At 34.4% G+C, this 20,601-nt stretch overlaps 4 protein-coding genes across 7 annotated transcripts; 2 read left to right on the top strand and 2 right to left on the bottom strand.

Annotated features, from left to right (window-relative positions):
* Window positions 1–1,690: 1,690 nt before the first annotated feature.
* Window positions 1,691–5,337, top strand: LOC106415372 (jasmonoyl--L-amino acid synthetase JAR1). 3 transcript variants are annotated; one of them, XM_013856052.3, is made up of 5 exons: window positions 1,691–1,944; window positions 2,566–2,871; window positions 2,958–3,059; window positions 3,564–4,354; window positions 4,640–5,337. In XM_013856052.3, exons 2-5 carry the CDS (start codon window positions 2,567–2,569, stop codon window positions 5,179–5,181), a joined length of 1,740 nt encoding a protein of 579 aa, XP_013711506.1. In that variant the 5' UTR covers window positions 1,691–1,944; window position 2,566; the 3' UTR covers window positions 5,182–5,337. The 3 variants fall into 3 exon arrangements, with proteins under 3 accessions (XP_013711506.1, XP_013711507.1, XP_048610357.1); XM_013856053.3 differs by having other exon boundaries at window positions 1,741–1,948; XM_048754400.1 differs by lacking the exon at window positions 1,691–1,944 and adding an exon at window positions 2,434–2,471.
* A 3,664-nt stretch (window positions 5,338–9,001) lies between these two features.
* Window positions 9,002–11,915, top strand: BNAC04G01190D. Its single transcript, XM_013856758.3, has 5 exons — window positions 9,002–9,645; window positions 9,734–11,213; window positions 11,285–11,345; window positions 11,425–11,648; window positions 11,724–11,915. Exons 1-5 carry the CDS (start codon window positions 9,528–9,530, stop codon window positions 11,776–11,778), a joined length of 1,938 nt encoding a protein of 645 aa, XP_013712212.2. The 5' UTR covers window positions 9,002–9,527; the 3' UTR covers window positions 11,779–11,915.
* LOC106415947 (probable WRKY transcription factor 46) lies at window positions 11,828–14,004 on the bottom strand. Its single transcript, XM_013856759.3, has 4 exons — window positions 13,648–14,004; window positions 13,418–13,549; window positions 12,267–13,309; window positions 11,828–12,060 (listed from the first exon to the last, which is right to left on the bottom strand). The coding sequence occupies exons 1-3, from the start codon at window positions 13,875–13,877 to the stop codon at window positions 12,790–12,792; spliced, it is 882 nt and encodes a 293-aa protein (XP_013712213.1). The 5' UTR covers window positions 13,878–14,004; the 3' UTR covers window positions 11,828–12,060; window positions 12,267–12,789.
* Window positions 14,005–18,297: 4,293 nt separating this feature from the next.
* Window positions 18,298–19,463, bottom strand: LOC106414491 (transcription factor CPC). Of its 2 annotated transcripts, none has more exons than XM_013855138.3 (3): window positions 19,044–19,463; window positions 18,884–18,974; window positions 18,298–18,570 (listed from the first exon to the last, which is right to left on the bottom strand). In XM_013855138.3, the coding sequence occupies exons 1-3, from the start codon at window positions 19,093–19,095 to the stop codon at window positions 18,453–18,455; spliced, it is 261 nt and encodes an 86-aa protein (XP_013710592.1). In that variant the 5' UTR covers window positions 19,096–19,463; the 3' UTR covers window positions 18,298–18,452. The 2 variants fall into 2 exon arrangements, with proteins under 2 accessions (XP_013710592.1, XP_013710566.1); XM_013855112.3 differs by having other exon boundaries at window positions 18,884–18,971; window positions 19,044–19,432.
* Window positions 19,464–20,601: the final 1,138 nt, after the last annotated feature.

The raw sequence follows: 20,601 nt of genomic DNA, 5'->3' as shown, positions 1-20,601 counted from the left end.
ATTTAAAACCCTAATGCGGATGGCCTTGAGGCCCACTTAAAATCTGGCATTTCTCGTAATTTCAACAAACATTTGGGGCGAAACTAAGGAAAATGTAAAGAACGTGACCCACAAAAATTAATAGGAGACGAGGCGAAATAACTGGACGGCACTCGCGACATGTAATAAGTTAAGGGAGCGCACTTTAGTCTTGCTAAATGCGTTCCAGAGGGACATTTGCTTCTGGTCTATAATTATTATAATCCCTCCAAAACAATCAAATTAAAAGTCCACGAAAATATTCGATTTTTATTCAAGATTTTAATCTAATTAGATGTCGTTGTAACTTATATTTTTCTGACGTGTGGAATCATTTTACCTCGTAACTTCATTGACATCTGTTATTTTAATTTCCACCTAATCATGTTCATACGTATTTTCCAACTAGTATGATTTATTTTGTTGTGGAACCAGAACCAAAATGTAATTAAATCATAAAAATATTTTTGTTCAGAAATACACCAGCTGTGTCATCACGCATGTATAGTATAACCAATGTATCAACATTTATTGTTGATTTGTCATGCATGTATAAACATTTTATTGTTGATTTGTCATGGATGTATACTACTCCAATGTATTATAACCAACGCATCAACTTCTGATTTTAGCTCTAAACATTTATTGTTGATTTGTCATGCATGTACAATATAACCAATGTTTATATTTGTTTGCTTTTTTTTTTTGAACATCTGATTTGTATTAGATTAAAGCTCAGATGAGCAAAGATTACAGGACGTAAAGGAACTACCATGAAGATAGCTAACCCATACAAAGAGTGACCCCATTTACAACAAAACAGCTAGTTTCTAAAATTATATACAATCTAATCATACCATCGGAGAAAAAAAAATCCCATCGGAGGCATAAGATTTCTCAGAGTTGAAAGAGAAGATAGCCATAAAGGAAACCTGCTGCCGCATAGGAGTTCCTGTTCCTCAGATTGAGCATACTCTTAGCAATGAGAAAAGAGCCTCTATTGGATGAAGGAGATTCTAGCTGAACCATCCACGAAGGATGATTTTTTTGTTTGCTTATATGTTTAAACTTCTTCGAAATGATTTTTTTTTACAGATATTAGTCAAAGCATGATTTCTTCGTAGAAAGTATGGAAGAACTGATAATGCAAAAATGTGATTTCCTAGTTTTAATATACTTAAAATTGGATACCTATGTTATACAACTGAGTAAACCAAACTAAACTTGTTTTTCAGCTTTGTTTTAATTAATTTGTAAACAAATGGAAGTTTTATATCCGTGGATACCATATAATATAATATTAAACCAACAATCAAGAATATACTATAGTTCTCTTGACATAAGCTATTCCTAAACTGATAAGAGTAGTATATGTGTATGATATTATATATTGTGCTTTGAAGCACAGAAGAAAACAGAAAAACGTATGGTTCTGTCGAGATATTTAAACACTCGATGTAATATGTTGACCAAAATGCGAATATTTTTTGGTGTCTTGTAACATGAAAGTCGGAGTCCCCAAGGAAGTTATATTATAGTAGTAGACTAGTAGTAAATAAAGTAAAGAAGAATAGGTCCCAGAGAACCAGCCCGGTTAAAAAGAAAAAGTTGGCGTTACATATGAATGTACTTTAATGGGATTGGACCGAAATAAAACAAAATTTTGGTCGGAACGAAGAAGATAAATAAAAAAAATTAAATACCGTCGGCAAAGTGTTGGCAACACTCGGAAAAGAAGAAAAAAAACTTAACGTCTTTCACTGATTCATCATCGACTTCAAAACTATCAAACTTCTTCTTCTTTTCCGCTCTATAAATTCCACAGATTCTCCGACTTTTCTACAATCACTTATCTTCTCTCTCTCTCCTAAATCTTTCTTTCTCTCTCTATCTCTATACTCCACCAAGCTACAGAGCTCACAACAGGTAGGTACTCTCTCTCTCTCATGTAATTCGTTTCTTCTCATCGGGGGAAAAGAGCAGTTTCTCCGGCTCCAACTCGTTGACCTCTCTCTCTCTCTCTCTCTCTCTCTCTCTCTCTCTCTCTCTCTCTCTCTCTCTCTCTCTCTCTCTCTCTCTACTTTTATTCAGATAGATTCCAAAGTTCTATTCTCTTACCAATCTAATAGATTCCGACATGGGTTCTGATTGTAAACTCTAGAAAACTACTGGGTTCCTCGATTATTAATTCCTCGTCCTTAAAGTATTGATCTTTCTCAAGATCATCATCCTTCTTCTTCTCACAAAGAGTATCGCGTAGGTTCCGGAAAACCGTTTCTCCACTTTAAAAAAGAAAAAAAAAAATCTGCTGAAAAGTTCTTTTAATTTCCTGCTTTTTTATAAAAAAAAACTTTCCCTTTATGTATTATCAGATACATAAAGAGCTTTAAAGTTTCTTCCTTCCTTAATTACTTATCATCTCTCTCTTTCTTCTCTTAGCTATCTGCAACTCTGTCAGAACCTAACCTCCTTTTGCTAAATTTTAGAATCTGGTTATAGATTGTCTCTGATCATATTATTTCCTCACTTTTTTTTATTTTATTTTAGGATGTTGGAGAAAAAGGCTGAGACTTTCAACATGAACAGAGTCATCGACGAGTTCGATGAAATGACGAGAAACGCTGACCAAGTCCAGAAACAAACCTTAAAAGAGATTCTCCACAAGAACAAATCCGCCATTTACTTGCGAAACTTCGGGATCAACGGAGACAACACGACAGACCCAGAAGGAGATTTCAAAGCTTTGGTTCCGTTAGTCACTGATTCTGAGTTGGAGCCTTACATCAAAAGAATGGTCGATGGTGACACGTCACCTATCCTCACTGGCCATCCCGCTCCAGCCATCTCCTTAAGGTTCGTTCTTACAAGAACCCATTTCTAAAAATGATCTCTTTTGATGATTATGTTACTCAAAAGTCTCTCTGTTTGTTAATGAACAGCTCTGGAACTAGTCAAGGCCGTCCAAAGTTTGTTCCTTTCACTGATGAGTTGATGGAGAACACACTACAGCTGTTTCGTACTGCTTTTGCCTTCAGGAACAGGTATACTGGTCATGTTCCCCACATTCTCACACCTTTTTATGTATCCATCCATTTACATGAAGACAGTGAAAACAACTACTAAGAAGACCGGTTATTAATTTATTCTCGCTTCTTAACTCATGATTTGACATTTTTTGTTTTTTTTTGTTTTTTTTTGTTTTTTTTACACTTTTTGGTTAAAAGCCGGCTCTTATATCTCTTATTTAAAAGACGGTTCTTTACTTTTCCTAATTAAAAGCTAAGAAACGGTTCTTAACCAAAGCTAAGAACCCCATCCTAAAAACTCGGGTTAATCATGGTCTAACTGTCCTAAAAACCGTCTGAACAGAACATTTTTAAAAAAAAAAATCGGTCTACGTCCAAAATATCCATAATATCGGTTAGGCGCCTGCCTAGGCAATAATCTTCAATAAAGTGGTTAGCTATTTCTTGAATTGCAACTACTAATTATTGATTTAGCAAAAAAAAAAAAAAACTACTAATTGTTGTTTATATTTTGTACAGAGAGTTCCCTATTGATGACAATGGGAGAGCATTGCAGTTTATCTTCAGCAGCAAGCAATACATATCAACAGGAGGTGTACCTATTGGAACCGCAACCACTAACGTGTACCGTAACCCCAACTTCAAAGCAGGGATGAGATCGATACAGTCTCTTTGTTGTAGTCCCGACGAAGTCATCTTCAGTCCTGATGTTCACCAAGCACTGTACTGCCATCTCTTGTCCGGGATCCTCTTCAGAGACCAGGTCCAGTACGTCTTCGCCCCCTTCGCTCACGGTCTAGTCCACGCGTTTAGGACCTTTGAACATGTTTGGGAAGAGATCGTTACCGATATCAAACACGGTGTCTTGAGTAGTCGTATCACTGTCCCTTCGGTCCGCACCGCAATGTCGAAGCTCCTCACGGCACCTAACCCTGAGCTAGCGGAGACGATACGCGACAAGTGTTTGAGTTTGAGCAACTGGTACGGGTTGATTCCTGCGCTGTTCCCGAACGCTAAGTATGTTTATGGGATCATGACTGGCTCCATGGAGCCGTATGTGAAGAAGCTGAGGCATTACGCTGGTGATTTACCTCTTGTGAGTCATGATTACGGTAGCTCGGAGGGGTGGATTGCTGCTAACGTTACGCCGAGATTGTCTCCAGAGGAAGCTACGTTCGCTGTGATTCCTAATCTTGGTTACTTTGAGTTTTTACTTGTGTCTGAAACAGGGGAAGGAGAGCAGGAACCGGTTGGTTTAACTGAGGTTAAGGTCGGACGAGAGTACGAGGTTGTCTTAACAAACTATGCAGGTACTAAGAGTTTACCTACTGCTTAACTCCTTGTTAAGTAATTATTATTTTTTTAAATTAAAAAAACTTGACACATCATCGGTTTTATAATATTACTGGTCAGTTTCTTTTTTTACTTGATGAATAGTATGTCAGATCGGAAGTTTTTTTTTGTGATACAAATATTACTTTAATTATTAAAAATGTTAGTCGGAAAACTGTAAGATTTAAAGTGTTAGGGAGTGTTATTTTTCAGAGATTTTTTCTATAATATATTTGAAGTGAAATATGTTCCACATTGCGCAGGATTGTATCGATACCGTCTTGGGGATGTAGTAAAGATCATGAGTTTCTACAACAAGACTCCACAACTCAAGTTCGTGTGCAGGAGAAACCTAATCCTCTCCATCAACATCGACAAGAACACTGAAAGAGACCTTCAGCTTTCAGTAGAATCAGCAGCAAAGAGACTCTCAGAAGAAAAGATCGAAGTCATAGACTTCTCGAGCCATGTAGATCTCTCTACAGAGCCAGGACATTACGTTATATTCTGGGAGATCTCAGGTGAGACAAACGAAGATGTTCTTCAAGACTGCTGCAACTGTTTAGACAAAGGGTTCATCGATGCGGGTTACATGAGTTCAAGAAAATGCAAGACTATTGGAGCTTTGGAGCTGAGAGTTCTCGAGAAAGGAACTTTCAAGAAGATTCAGGAACATTTTCTTGGCCTTGGTTCATCTGCTGGACAGTTTAAGATGCCAAGATGTGTGAAGCCAAGTAATGCTAAGGTTCTGCAGATTCTGTGTGAGAATGTGGTGAGTAGATTCTTCAGTACAGCTTTTGAGTGAAATGTTGTGAAATCTTGAAAAGTTGTTTGTTATTTTTATTGTTGATAGATAAGTTTTACTTTTGTTATTAGATTCAATGTAAGGAACCAAAAAAAAAACTTTTTTTTATCTTTATGTAGAAGAAATATGTATTAATCACAGTGGTTTTACTTTGCATTTTGTGCAATCAGAGATATGATTGTTGAATGAATCTGATCTAGACATGTCTTTTTCAAGTACAATAATCATTTACGCAATAGAGTAAGTGCAGATAAAACTATAGTGGTGTGGTTAGCAGCTATCCGTGATTATGACATCATTGGTAGGACCTAGTAGTGTTGATGATGTCTAAAAGCATATTGTCGTTAATGAGCTGATTAGCACTAAGCTGATTTATAATATGAATACTTTTACGCTTTGCATGTAAATCTTAAAGTAACTTTCGATAATTATAACGTTTTTTATATCTCTTATATATCTTAAAAAACTAAGAGATCGTATCTTATATTACGATAATAGATCCAACCTAAAAGACCTACAATAAACGTGTGCTCTAAGTAATGTTATCGTTTTACGTATGTTTTTTAGGATATCATATAACAATATGTTTACGGCGAGAGATTTTCACAGGTAAATTTGGAGAGAAATGTTTCATCAGCATATATTATACATTGATGTATTATGCATATATTCTCGTCCGATCTATCCAAGTCCATCTCTGAAAGTGAATTATTATAATATTTTGGACTAATGTGTATATTTCACGTTATCAACAAATATGTATTGTATATACGGATATCAAAAGGGCTGCTGTGTCCAAATTATTATAGGTTAATATGGACACACCTATATTATACAAAGTTAAATGGGTTTAAATGGACAATTCCAATTGGATTCATGGGTAAAACCGGACAAGACCATCTTGACATTGGACAGCACAAATAGCTAAAATATCTAGATTTAAGAAATTAAGAAAACAAATTATAATTTTACTTTGTCTTACTAAAACATAAAATCGAGTTTTCGCCAAAACTGAAAAAATCATATTTTCCCGTAAAAATTACTTTTTTTTCCATCAAAACCATAAAATCGTGTTTTCCGCCAAAATCGCAAAATCGTAATTTCCCGTTAAAATTATATTTTTTCGGTCAAAATCGCAAAATCATGTTTTCCTGAAACTGAAAGTCATATTTTTCATCAAAATCACAAAAACTTCAAAATCAAATTTTCTCGTCTTCAAATTACAAACTAATAAAGTTTAAGTCTATAAAATATACGAAATTTAGTATACTTCCATCTTTTACAATAAAAATTAAATTTTAATCTTAAATATAATAAAATGCCACGCCCAACTTGTCCATTTGACATTCCTAACTGTATATTTTAAATCAAAACACTCATCAAACAGTTATAATCTTAAATATAATAAAAATGCGACAACCAAACCACGTTGGTTCAAGCAGTAAAGGACTTCCGGCTGGAACTTTCTCCGATCATAAAAAAAATGTGAAGATATTTTAAAATGATAAACTGGTAAATAAGTTTTTTCATATATATTAGTATATTACACATGTGTTTCTTTTTCTTTTCTGCTTTATACGATAATAAGATGATTTTCCAAAATAAGATGATGAAAATCTTATGCGTTATCGCTTTTTCACTGGACAGCATATATACAACACACGCAGGTTCATGCATGCCCTCTTTTTTTTCCCACACCAAACTCTTTACTCTTTGGCACATTAAGTTCTCATGAACAAAATAGATGATAAATAATAATAAAGCGTACCATATCTTTTCATTTAGGGAAAATAATTATAATTTTTTAGAAAAGAATCCACAATAATACAAATGGAAATATGAATTTTGGAATGTGGCATATTTAGATCTTTTTCCTCTATTTGTAAAATGATAGCTGGAAATTATTAATTGTACAGGAACGTTAACATACCAGCATGCAGCACATTATACACATATCGCTACGTCGAGTACCGAGTGGTATTAAGTAAATAATAGAACCGCCTCACAATTTATTACTACGTAAAAAACACACTCAACCCACAAAATTCTATCTAGCCAGCTCAGATTTTCAATCCCTATATAAACAACACACTTCGACCGAGAGACAACTCAGACAAAGCTATAACTTATTTGTTGCTGTCAGAAAACAAGATAGCGAAGAAACTCTCAAGTCTTTCAGTTATGTCAAACACACAACTCCATGGAAGAAGCTATAACTCACAAAAAACAGTATTAACTGATGGTCGTGCAAGCAAAATATGGGACTGTGAGAGTCCACTCTACGATTCTTACGAGCTCGCCTCTTTTGCTCACATCATCGAACGCAAACTGCTGCCTTTCTCTCCAGCTCACGTTCGGCCGCCCCGTTTGAGTCTACAAGCTGTGATGGCAAAAGATAAAGACAACAACAATGCATATGCTTCTTCTAAGATGACCACAAGTTCTAGTCAACGGAGGAAATATTGGTGGAATAGAAAGAAGAATTACGAAATTAAGAAAGAAATCAAGAAGATTATGTTGCCTGGTTGTATTTTTAGAACTACTTTGACTAATTAAAATGTGACAAAAAAAAATTCTTCTTCTTTTTAACCTGTTTATGTTATGAAAAAAATTGTTCTAAGGATTTTTTGAAGAAAAATCACATGGTTCTCTTTATTGACCACTTCATACGTAGTTTAGGGATATCTGGGATTAATCAAGCCATCAAGGTAATGGTCCGAGCTTCACCTCGGTCGGTGTAATGAGTGGTAGTAATACCTATTGCGTAATACAGTACAGGTCGTGAAGATTACGAATGAGTCCATATAGGCCCATATTCAGTGTTGGAAATTTCCTAGTTCAATAACAATTTTTTTTTCAACAACAAATTTGATTGATTGATTCGAAGTGAGTTCGAACTTTAAAAGATAGTTTGCTTACCTTTAGTTTTGTACTTTAAATCTTATTCCTATGTAGGATATATAGCCTTCGACCATATCTGTTTTTTTTTTTGCTTTAATTTGTTTTTTTCGTTGTCTCAAATGAATTGGAATAAGTTTGGTTCCTCTCCCTCCTTCAATCTTTTGAAATTTTACCAACTGTAACTCTCTCTTTTTTTTCAAAAGTTAAAAATGTTAGATGGAAAGTTCACACGGTTTGTTTATTGAACAAAAAGATATTGAAACATTCAATAAAAATGCAGTAAGAGCATTATTATCCAGGATCTTTAGTGGGTTTCTTAATGCGTGGACCCCTACAAAACCATTAAGGATCGGTTACAAAAACTATTAATTAAAAACCGATCTTAGTGAGTTTCTTACATTGTTCGCGGGCTCCACTGACTCGTGGCGGTCCGCGATTAGTTTGCTTTTTAATTTTTTAAGAAACCCAAAGGATAATCATGGTCTAAGGTCTTCGAAAGTCAAGTACATGATGAAAATATATACAAAAAAATCAAAATCAGTACAAGTGAATTAGAAAATTAAATGAGAAATAGACATTTAACTACTCACTTCATCAATTTAATGTTTTCTTTATTGTCTCAAAACCAGCTTTAGCTTTTGACCACTTCATCAATTTAATGTTTTCTTTGATATTTTGTGAGTTCCACTTACATACTAGATTACTAGTACTATATTCCAACCGTATTTTACTAATTATCTAAATATATAATGAAATTTTTTATTGTTATGTCAAATATTAATTTGCAAATTTTAGCAGTAATAAGAAAAATTTCGGATTTCCAACAAAATTTTTTTTTTAAAAAAAGCAAAAATAATCTTTAAATTTTATTCCTTGGCGATTTCAAAAATAAAGAAGAAACATAAAATGAAGAAATGGCCCACTTTGTAGATTGTCCCGCCCATAATAAATCGATTATGAGCTCACTTTATCAGTCGTTTTCTTTAATGTGTGGAAAAAGAACCAAATATGAAATGTGGACTTTTGATATAACCATCAAAGCCTAACTAAACCTTTAAATTCTTTAAACCGTTTCTCTGGTCCTAAAGAGCAAAGAGCAAAGAGCAAAATCATTAAGCTGTTTTAATTTTTCGGTTCTGTTGCTTACTTCTGGAAACTACAGTCCGACTCTCTCTCTCTCTCTCTCTGATTTACTCTTCTTCAAGTTTACTTTTGTGGGGGAAAAATGAAGGTTTTAGGTGAAAGAGTAACGAATAGAACCAAGAGGTTCTTCACAGATTCCACCTTCCTCATCTCTCTAGAGACCTAAAAAGCTCATTAAAGAAAAAGCAAAAAAAAAACAAAAACTTCAGCTCTCTGTCTTTGCTTCAAGAAGCAGTCTTCTTTGGTCTTTCTTCTTATATTGCTTGTTGAGTATTTCTCTTCTCAGCTCAGTGTTTTAACTAATGGCCGAGTCTACGATAGAAGTGAAGCTAGTTCGTTGTCCAAAGTGCAAGAATCTCTTACCAGAGCCCAAAGACTGTTCCTTCTTCCAGTGCGGTGGTTGTGGAACCGTTCTTTGCGGTTAGTTTCCCGTTTTACAATCTTCTCTTTTGGACAAAACCTGATAGTTTTTTTTTTTTTTTTTAATTATTATTATTTCTATGTAAAGCCAAAAACAAGGACCGTGAAGCAGATCCAGTGCCGGATAACTCAGTGAAAACGAGAGCCAAAGAAACTGAAGTTAACTCTTGTTCAAGCGAAGAAGAATCTGATTCAGATGATGATTCATCAAGACACAACCAAACTGGTCAAACAGATGTTCCTTGTTCAAAACAGAATGTTGTTAGCGGTTCTCAATCTGGTTTGGATCGGTCGTTCAGATTCTCTGCTTCTAACTACTTTCAAGATTCTGTGTCTAGTGATGAAGCAATCCAGCAAGACAGAGCTGAGCTTGTGAAAAAAATGGATAAGCTAAAAGAACAGCTTCATCAACCCAAAGAGCAACAGATCCCAAGGTCATCCAAAAAGGCTCCACTGCGGTTTCCAAGCTCTGGTAAACACCTTGCAGGTCCTTATTACCATCAAACTCATCACCACTACTCTAGACAGTATACTAGCAATAACTGTCATGATTTGTTTAACACACACCAAGGAAATGGAATGCTTCTTCACCAATCAACTTGCTCTTGCTTCCACTGCTATGATCCATATCATAGAGCTTCAGGCTCAGTTTATCCTCCCTCAGGGCTCCCTGATGCTCTTCATAACATAGGTTTCTACCCTTATGAGAGAAGCACTGCGTTTCCTTCTCCACTGCATAGTCCTAGATCCTTTATACCTCCTTACCCTCCTGCTTCTCAATCTCGTGGTCATTGCAAACCCTCTAGAGCTGTATCATCATCAGGTGGTTCTCGCTTAGTCCACCCTGTAGCTGGTGGTGCACCATTTATTAACTGTAAAAAGTGCTCCAAGATTCTGAAACTGCCAGACAAAACAGATTCTGCTACTAGAAAGCAACAGAGACTGCGCTGCGGAGCGTGTTCTTGTCTGATAGATTTCTCCTTTGCTGATAAGAAACTCATTCTCTCAACTGATCCTGCTTCGGCAAGAGAAGAAGAAGAAACTCTCAGTAGGCTGCATTGGTTAACTGCTCTTGACGTCTCTTGCCTAGACTATGTATCAACTGGTCCTGCTTCTCCTAGCTTCTCTGAAGACGAGCTTAGTTCAGACAGTCAAACAGGCAGGAAACTCATTCCAGATTTGCCTTTTTACTCTTCCATCAACGTAAAGGATCGTTCAGGGGCAAGGAGCCAAAGCTCTCGTTCAGAACAGAACAAGGTGTTACTAAGCAAGACAGTCAAGAGACAGAACTCTATGAAAGAAGCTTCGGTTCTAATCGAGATGGACGTTAATGACTACTCTCACAACAACGGAGTGTCTCAAGATTCTGGTGATGACTATAGAGAAGAGGACGGAAGAACCCGAAAGGGTGGATTCGCGAGTATGGTGAAAAGTAGCTTCAATGATCTAAAGAAGTCAATGCAGAACCGAGGGGGAAGTGATGTTTTGGTGAATGGGCATCTTGTAGCTGAACGTCTGGTGAAAATGGCGGAGAAGCAAGCTGGACCAATCCGGCCTGGAAACTACTGGTACACGAGGTCCCTCCAATCTCGTGAACTCTTAGTCATTTACTAAGCTATCTTCTGCTCCTTGGTATCAGGTATGATTACAGAGCTGGATTCTGGGGAGTTATGGGAGGTCAATGTCTTGGAATACTACCGGTAAACATCACTCTTCAGTCTCTCTACAGCTTCTTCTTCTTAACGTGTACTAACGTTGGCGTGACACCTTTCCTTACAGCCTTTCATTGAAGAGCTTAACTACCCAATGCCAGAGAACTGCTCAGGAGGAAACACAAGAGTGTTTGTGAACGGAAGAGAGCTTCACCAGAAAGACCTGCGCTTGCTGATTGCCAGAGGTCTCCCTAGGGACAGAGATCGATCCTACACTGTTTACATCACGGGTAGAGTCATAGACGAAGATACAGGTGAAGAGCTAAACAGTCTTGGCAAACTCGCCCCAACGTAAGCTTTCCACAAAGTCCATCTCTTTTGCCTTAACTTTTTATGTATCTGAGGTTGATGCTTACATGGTCTCAGGGTTGATAAGCTAAAACGTGGGTTCGGGATGAGAGTTCCAAGAAGATATGCATGAAGAAATATGTTCAGAGCATCCTAGCACTCTGTACTTACTCTAGAGAGCCTTGTTATCAATCAATTATTATTAGCAACAATAACCTTAAAACAGACACAAAATGATCTGTGTGTTCAAAAAGCTTACAAAAAGCATTATTGAGCTTACAACAAACACTCCATGAACTAAAAACGTTTCAACTCACGAGATTAACACCACACTTGCGTAGCTAGCGTCTTCTTCTCATTATCCATGATCTCACTTGTTTGGTGAGACATTCTTCTTTTGCTCCCCTTTCGTAACCTAATCATTAAAAAAAGCCAAATCTTTGGATCAACAGAAACTTTCGATCAGAGGACGGTTCCTTTCGATTACTAGCTAATCAAATGAATTTGAGATCAGAGTAACATCAAAGGAGAAGCCAATCAAGATATAGATCTAACGACCTGTTACGGATCTCTATTATAAAAAAAACGATCCAAACAAAAAGAGATGGAGCAGTAATATACGTTCTGTAAGACGATGCCGACGGCGATCGCGGCGACTACAGCTCCGCCGAGGATAACCGGTGGACCGGACAGCAAACTCCACTTTCGGTATATCATCCTTCTTCTTCTTCTTCGTAAGTTTGGTTGTGCGTCTCTCCTCCGGCTATCTACCAGATTCTAACGACTTCTCTCTCTCTCTCTCTCTGTTAATATGGGATTGGGCTGTTAATTTCTTATTGGGCTCAGGCCCATACTACCTAAGATATAATTTGTAAATCATCTGTTTTACTATCTAATTGCATATCTTTGGTTTACAAAACAATGTAATTTTAATCACTCCAAAATGATCAATTTGTAAACTTAATAGTAACATTTTATTTATTAATCATCATAAAGAACCATTAAACTTCAATGGGAATCAACAAACCCTCCCCTATTGAAAAAAAGCCAATCTCTAATCCATCAGCAAATATATTAAATCTAATCCTAAATATTACACTCACCAGTCACCATCTATATAGTTACTACCACATTAATATTACATTCACCAATTCAAAACGTCACACGACAGCAACCAATCCGGTCCAAAGTCGATAATATTGTCCAAAGACGAGAAATACGAATCTGCAGTCTCCGAGTTCTCAACAGAAGCAGGAGCCGTTGCAATCTCGCTAGTGATTCCAGACCCTGACGTAGTCGCAGCAGGAGACAGCTGATTCTCATGGAAGAGGTTGCCTTTCCAACCACCACCACCATTCTCAAACTCGTAGTTAGAGAAAGAAAACGTTCTGAAAATGTTCTTCTTGCTCTCAAGATCTTCAAAACTCATCATCGCTTCCTCTGTTTTCGTCGGTTTGATGTCTTCTCGTTGCTCATCCGCTGTGTTTCCTTCCTGGAACGTCGAAACAGAGAAGTTCGGTGTCTTTGGAGATGTAGTAGTGTTGTTACAAGTGTGGCTCCCGACATACTTCACTTCGAAAATGGAAGGATCTCTGTCGGATTTTTGGACTTGCTTCACTGCTAAACAGTTTTGCGTGAATCGATGCGTGCATCTGAAATATCCTCTGTAAATAACAGAAACAGAATACGTTAGTAAATTTTCAGTTCAAAAAAAAAAAAAAAGACAAAAAATTTAAAATTAAATGATGATAATTGATGATTAATAATAATACCTAGGGTTTATGGATCCGTGAATCTCTTTTTGACCGTACTTTCTCCAGCAATAACCATCATCAATTGAACCCTTTTCTTGTCCTGCTCCGACAAAGAAACTAACTTTCTCTGTCTTCTTCTCAAACACTTTCCTGCAAATCACAAAGAACAAGACACATGAGAATGAGATCTCAAATTTGGAAAACAAACACATACAAAAAAAAAAATCAATCTTTTGAACTCAATTTACCTCTTTTTAATCACGTTCTTAGAATCTTTGTCATCGATCTCACGGCTTCGTTTAAGGACCTTCTTGTCGTCTAACATGGAAATAGCATTCTGGTAGATACTGAGGATCTCAGAGATCAAGCTTTTGCTGGATTCGATTGAGGAAGTATCTTTGAGATTGCTCATCAGACGTTTGGCAAGCTCTCTCCCTTGTTCCAGTTCGTTGATCACGAGTTTCTCTTCCATCACCATCTCTGCTTTCACTTGCAAGAATCTTTTTTTTTTTTTTGAATTCGCTGTATTTCTTTTTTTGAGTGAGTTTGATGATATGTGAGTTTCGTGTGTTTATATAAACGAATGATGATAAAGAATCTATTGTGATGTGGTTTATGTCCTTGTGCTTGCCCAATAAGTTTTGTTTTGTTTTTATTATTTATTTTTCTTTTTGTTTTTAAGCTTAGTCAAGAAGAAGCTGTGTGGAAAAGACAAAGGATATTGTAGAGAAATTGACAAAAAAAAATAACTACAATTATTCTCAAAATGCTAAAGAAAAAGAACGTATGAGGTTGTGGTTACTAGTATCTGATTTTTATTTAGAAATACAAATCATCTACTTACTAAACTTAACATATATAAGTATAAATTTTAGGTTTATAATCTTTTTAGATTCAACTATTGATCGATCATATGAGTTACATATAATATATAATCAATAAAGTGTCAACTATCTCTCTCCCTGATCACAATAGAACCCATGTTTGATGAACTCTCACTCAATCAAATTATCTAATTTTATTATATTTCTTTTAAAATGATTTTTTTATAATTCGATTATTTTGTTTTTATTTGGTGGCTATAAATTTTCAGCCGAGTAAACCAATAAACAATCATCTTCAAAGTGATGCAGAAAAAAAATCATCTTCAAAGATACAACTTAGTCTTACCGCGTTACAGATCCGGTTCATTTATTAATTTTGGTTTCCAGTGACGTAAGGACGGGTGATGTCATGCCAATTTGATCACTCATAGTCATAGTTTTACATTCTAGTTATTCGATTAATTAAAATAATATAAGACATTATATGTATGATGTTGATTATGTAACTACTTATGCTTCTTTTTAGCGAAAAGCTAATTATGTTTTTATAGGTGCGTCAAAGATCAAGACTGTATTACCCTAAAAGTAAATTCAAGAATCTATGTATCAAATCTAACCATGCAGGTGTAGTGGATTAGAGAATATACTAATGCGCCTCTCTCCCTTTCACACGATTAACAGCGACGTATTGCTTTTTGTTCTTAATGATCCATCCTCCATGTGTTATAAAAATCACCTCTCTCTACCATTTGAATACATATAATTGAACAAAATGATACAAAACAAAATTAAATGCTAGGTACTTTATTGAGTATGGCTTTATGCATTTGGCATGTTCATCGTACAGTATAATATGTGTATACGATGAATAGTAGAAACTATTAATATAACCACATTACTGTATATTCTATGGTTCTCGGTTATCAACCTTGTAGCTTTCTGAGTCAAAAGTAAACTAATGATTTTTTTTGGAAGTTAGCGATTAGAGGCTGCTGGTAGATAGAGGCTCACTAAATAAGATTACATTTATATCTCAACTGGATGTTTACTCTATGCAACGCGTCTACTCTTTTTCCTACGCGTCTGATCAAACGAATAGATAATAAACATCCAGTTGAGATAACAAATGTAAGATGTTTAAGCTTATTCACGGAAAACTTTATTATATAATTTTATTTATTATTTTTTGTTTTAGATGTAAAGTTTTATTTGGATCCCAATAAAATTCAACCACTTACCATTTTACATTTTAATTTATATTTTATTTTTAAATAAAAAAACATTAATTTGAGATAAAACATCATATATTTGTATACAAACGAAAAGTCTAAAACATCATATATTTGTATTCGGAGGGAGTATCATTTAAGTAAACTGATCGTGGAGAGACACATATACGTGCACATGGACTAATTACTTTATTCATAATTATAAATTAACTAATCAAACACAATTGAAATATATGACTAGGGGTTTAAAGTATTCAAGCTGTGCGTTGTTGTTACTTCGGATTGATAACATGATTTAAACTTAGTCTAAATGCAGTGGTTCCTAATAATCTATATGCTTGTGTTAGTTTAATATTACTTTTTAATGAATTCATCCACCAGGTTGTAGCTTACTTAACATCCATATTATATGATTGATTCATATTTATGTAATTGATTAGAAGATAGTTTCTAAGTTTTAAAGTATTTTAGCCATAAATCAATGTTCATTAAATTAACTTATCTTCAACTTGAAAGGGAACGATTCGAGTATCGATATATCGTCATGGTCAAGGACTGACACTCATACAGAAATGATGATTCAAAGTTGGAAGACCTCAAACCAAATTTATATGTGTTAATTATGCTGCATGTGACAATTTGGTAAACCACACAAAATGCGCCAAATTAAATGTGTAATTTTAGTGCTGGTTTCTTTAAGAAAACAGAACTTCCAAACACAATATTTTCATATCAACAGAGAGGATAAGAACCAAGAGACATTTGAAATTCAGAATAGATGGAGATCCACGTAAAAATGGTATTTGACAAGGATAATATGTACAATCAAGCTGAAATTTCAGTGAAATTTTGTAAAGTACCCGGTAATTTCCAAGAAAAGTCTTATCCGTGCGTGAACCTACCCTTTTAAACCCCATACGGTCACATCACATCGATCAAAATATCAAGAGCAGCTTGAAATAATGGAAGATCTATAGTTTTCGTTTTTATATCCTTTGTTTTAACTTTTTAATCTTTTCCAAAACACTGCTTTATATTTTATAATGCAATTATTCTCAGGATTGATGAAAAACGTGTTAAGTGTGGCATGAAACAACTTTAGTTTTAGTAATTGATAAAGTAAAAATATGTAGATTTTTTTTCTTCCTTTGTTTTTTTTGTTTCCTTTGGTTTTTACCACAGATAAGGTTCTACTTTGGAGAAATTTTTATTTATTTTTGCTTAAAACTATGAATAATTGTTAAAAACAATTATATCATTTCAAAAATTACAGGTCAAACCCATAGGAGAGTATTGGAACTTTATTTACAAATCAAATCCACAGATCAAATTTGTTGATTACCTAACGAGGTGACAAACCGAAATCATATATTCCTAGTTCACGGATTAGTTAAAATAATAGTACCAATAATACCAACAAAACACTATAATTCAGCAGTGTTAGCCACGCCAAGTGTGAACACACCGGAGTCTTTTTCGATAAGCACGTGGGAAAACATCTTAACACTTTAATTGTATTTGTCTAAAGATTAAAGGTTTGTCGGGTTTTTCAGCATCGCTATGGGCAACAACCAACATTAAATCTACACGGTCACATAATTATATAGATTTTTTAATATATAGCAGCACACTCTACTTGTAGAAAGTAATAAGATGTATGAGAATTTTCGGAATAAAATCATAAATACTACATTTTTATATAGTTTTGAATCATTTGACAAATCCAGTTTATACAAAAATTAGACTGATCAAAAGGAATTTTTGCATTTTATATTCGACTTATGCCACTGAATTAAGACTTATTTTTGGGTTCATCCAGGAGGTGAACCTGTAGGTTCACCAGCCAATAGAATTGTGTCATTTTAGATTTAGTATCTTTTAAAAAAGAAAACAAAATAATATTGAATTATATTATATTTTTAAAATAAAAATTGTATTAATCACAAAAAGAAGATTTTTTAATCGCAAAAAAAAAGAATTTGTTTTTCAAAAGTTATTTTTAACGCTGCGAACAAATATTAAATCATAAACTTTTAGGTAAACCCTAAACTCTTGAATAAATATTAAATCTTAGGGTTTAAGATTGATCCAAGAGTTTCGGATTTATCCAAGGGTTTAGGGTTTACACAAAGGTTTAGGATTTAGGATTCGGATTTAGAGTTTAGTGTTTTGTTGATTGTGTTAAAAATATTTTTTTTTTAAATTCAAGAATTTAAAATTTATCAAAGGGTTTAGGGTTTACCAAAGGGTTTAGGGTTTAGATTTAGAGTTTAGTGTTTTGTTTATGGTATTAATTTTTTTTGACTTTTTTTTTTTGCAACTATGATTATTTTTATTTATTTATACTTTTTTTTAATTTTAAAAACGTAATATAATCTGACAATATTTTGTTTTTTTTTTTAAAAGATATCGAATTTGAAATAACTAAATATTATTGGTTGATTAACCCAAGAATAACTCCCAAGAATAACTCCGGAATTAATGTTCTTTTTGTGAAGGGGGGCTACACCTAGAACGTATAATTGCTGTGAATCAAATATTCAAACGGCATGCATGTCTTTTTTTTTTTTTTTTAACACAAACGGCATGCATGTCTACTGCTGTGAAATTGCGGGTCTTAGAAGTCTTAACTGGGGAATGGGCTTCATTTCGGCCCTGAGGTATGGTTTCCTCTTTGAGACAGAGTAATGGGCTTACGAACTAGCCCATATTTTCTAGCTTATCCAAAATTTCCGTCCACTAACAAATAATACGAATAATAGTTTGAACTTTGAAGGGTGGTTCAATTAAAGAATTCGCCTATGCAGAAATGTTGTTGCAACTCATTTATATGGATGTCAACCGATGATAAAAAAATATTGAAGCTCCTAAGAATTTTTTTTTTATATATAGAAATTAATTATACATTAAAAACTAGTAAATTAAAACAACATCTGCTTTTAGTTTTTCCTTGTCAAGCGAATATTCAGAAGAGGACAATTTTTTTAATTAATACAAAAATCATCTCCTAAGAAATTCTCTTCGTTTGTTGGCAAAAACGACACCGTGTTTCATAAGCCAATATCTTTCGATCTCCTCCGGCGTCCGCCCAGGAATCCTCCCGGCTATCAATTCCCACCTACACATATAGACCATCAAAAAGTTTAACAAAAGCTACACAACCAAACTTTTTAATCTGGTTTAACATATCTGGACCAAACCGAAATTCTATGGACAATCTCAATTATTTACAAACATTCCAGTTATCAAAATCAAACTGAACCAAACCAAATTTGAGGAAACATTTTGAATTCCATTATAGACTATAAGTAAGAATGTGTGTTTGCTAAACAATCTGAATCAACACTGAGGCCGGACATAGTCATGTTACGATCCAATAATATAATACTAGAAGAAGTAATAAAAGATTCATATAGAAACGAACAGCTTACCTGTCTCCGACGAGTTTATACATCCGAGAAATGAGATCTTCTTCTTCCTCCGACATCTTCACAGCTTCCCATTCGATGCTACTTACTTCTGCTAACGATCAAACATCAGACTCGAACCAAAGAAAGACAGAGATATAATCAGAGAGAGAAAGATGTTCACCTTCGGAACACGAAGCTTTGGCCTTGCTGTGTCTCCGACGTCGTCTATCCATTTCCCCGTCTTGTCGGAACAACAAAGATCAAACAATATGTCGTCCTCGACACGAACACAAAGAGCTCTTTCTTATGTTCCTCGAAAGAAAGAGTGAGAGAGAGGGGCTCGAAAAAGAATTGAAAACTAGACAGGTTATTTTATAACTGCGCATGTCTGATTAATTCCTAGAATAATTATTTATTACTATTATCATACTCAATTATTCAAATATACTGTTTAACAATTAATTTAATGCGATGAGTAGAAGAAAACGAATCTGTAGACTGCAGTTTTGCACTGTGCGTTGCTTCAACGGCCTCGTTCATCAGAGAGAAGAACGACAGATACAACCATAAATAATTTTAAAATATTTGTTTGTATTTAATAAACATCTTTTTTTTTTTTTTTGGTTGAATATTTAATAAACATCTTTAAACCTTTGACTTGCGGTTGTAAATTTGGTCTTTTACAGACAGTTAGATGAAGGAAGGAGCTTCCCTGTGTTTGACTTTGGAAAAGACTAATATGCCTCTACCAATATGTTATTCTTATATAATCTTGGGTTTAAATGAGTTAATATTTGCAACTTACATTACGAAATAGGCGAATACAAATATTCTCTTATATAAATAGTGCATGAAATTGAAAAATTTAAAACTACACTTAGTTGATGATAGTTGATAGTAATAACACTAGGGATTCTTGTCCAAGCAAATTCTCAGACATTCCATTTGAAAGTTTGATATAAGAGGAAAGTTTGGTGGAATTCCACCAAACTAAAGAATAATATTATAATCAAATAAGAGAGGATAAAGAACAGGAAAAGGGAGTAAAGAGAATTATAGCTAGTTCATGAGAACAAATCTTCTGTATTTTTCATACTCCCTCTATTTCCGAAACTAAAATTTTCTAAAGTGTTTATGCTTATTAAGAATTCAATAAATATTTATAATTTAATTTTTTTTGTTTATTATACAATTTTCAATAACTTTTCACCAATGAAATTTAATCAATTCAAATATTTTCATTTGATGTTTCTCAAAAGTATAAAAAAGTATCTTAACAATTTAGAAAATTTATTTTTGTGGAACAAGTAAAAAAATCTAAAACATCTTACTTTACTTTCGAAAACGGATGGAGTATATTATTTTGGTCTGATGGCATGAAAAGTGGGCACGACACTGAATGGTTGTGACCTGTGATTCTTAGCGTAGTCCTATGTGATTCTGTAACATATTTTTTTTTGTTAATTAATTGAACATAATATTGATTACAAATATGCGCGTTAACAGTATCTCGAGATCAGACTAAGGGACGGTTATTGGGAGATGAATTTGTGTAGAGTTTGTGAATTTTAAGAATCCATTGTTATTGGTTCTTGAATTATAAAAATCTTAGTATAATCCAATGTTCTAAAAATCGCTAGGCGGTAACTAGACGCTTTATAGAAGACTAGCGACTAGGCAGATTATTCGGGGCCTAGGCGAGGCCTAGGCGTTAGCAAATTGTTGATTTATTTTATATA

Source organism: Brassica napus, chromosome C4, assembly GCF_020379485.1.
Source record: "Brassica napus cultivar Da-Ae chromosome C4, Da-Ae, whole genome shotgun sequence".
NCBI lineage: Eukaryota > Viridiplantae > Streptophyta > Magnoliopsida > Brassicales > Brassicaceae > Brassica > Brassica napus.
Note: the sequence above shows the minus strand (reverse complement) of the source record. Positions and strands in the feature narration are given on the sequence as shown.

Coding starts and splice junctions, on each gene's coding strand:
- LOC106415372 (XM_013856052.3), top strand. CDS start 2,567: ATGTTGGAGAAAAAGGCTGAGACTTTCAACATGAACAGAGTCATCGAC. Junction 2,872..2,957: donor GCTCCAGCCATCTCCTTAAG/GTTCGTTCTTAC, acceptor GTTAATGAACAG/CTCTGGAACTAGTCAAGGCC. Junction 3,060..3,563: donor GCTTTTGCCTTCAGGAACAG/GTATACTGGTCA, acceptor TATTTTGTACAG/AGAGTTCCCTATTGATGACA.
- BNAC04G01190D (XM_013856758.3), top strand. CDS start 9,528: ATGGCCGAGTCTACGATAGAAGTGAAGCTAGTTCGTTGTCCAAAGTGC. Junction 9,646..9,733: donor TTGTGGAACCGTTCTTTGCG/GTTAGTTTCCCG, acceptor TTCTATGTAAAG/CCAAAAACAAGGACCGTGAA. Junction 11,214..11,284: donor ATCCGGCCTGGAAACTACTG/GTACACGAGGTC, acceptor CCTTGGTATCAG/GTATGATTACAGAGCTGGAT.
- LOC106415947 (XM_013856759.3), bottom strand. CDS start 13,877: ATGGTGATGGAAGAGAAACTCGTGATCAACGAACTGGAACAAGGGAGA. Junction 13,550..13,647: donor AAGAACGTGATTAAAAAGAG/GTAAATTGAGTT, acceptor TGTGATTTGCAG/GAAAGTGTTTGAGAAGAAGA. Junction 13,310..13,417: donor CACGGATCCATAAACCCTAG/GTATTATTATTA, acceptor TGTTATTTACAG/AGGATATTTCAGATGCACGC.
- LOC106414491 (XM_013855138.3), bottom strand. CDS start 19,095: ATGGATAGACGACGTCGGAGACACAGCAAGGCCAAAGCTTCGTGTTCC. Junction 18,975..19,043: donor CAAAGCTTCGTGTTCCGAAG/GTGAACATCTTT, acceptor TTTGATCGTTAG/CAGAAGTAAGTAGCATCGAA. Junction 18,571..18,883: donor TATAAACTCGTCGGAGACAG/GTAAGCTGTTCG, acceptor CTATATGTGTAG/GTGGGAATTGATAGCCGGGA.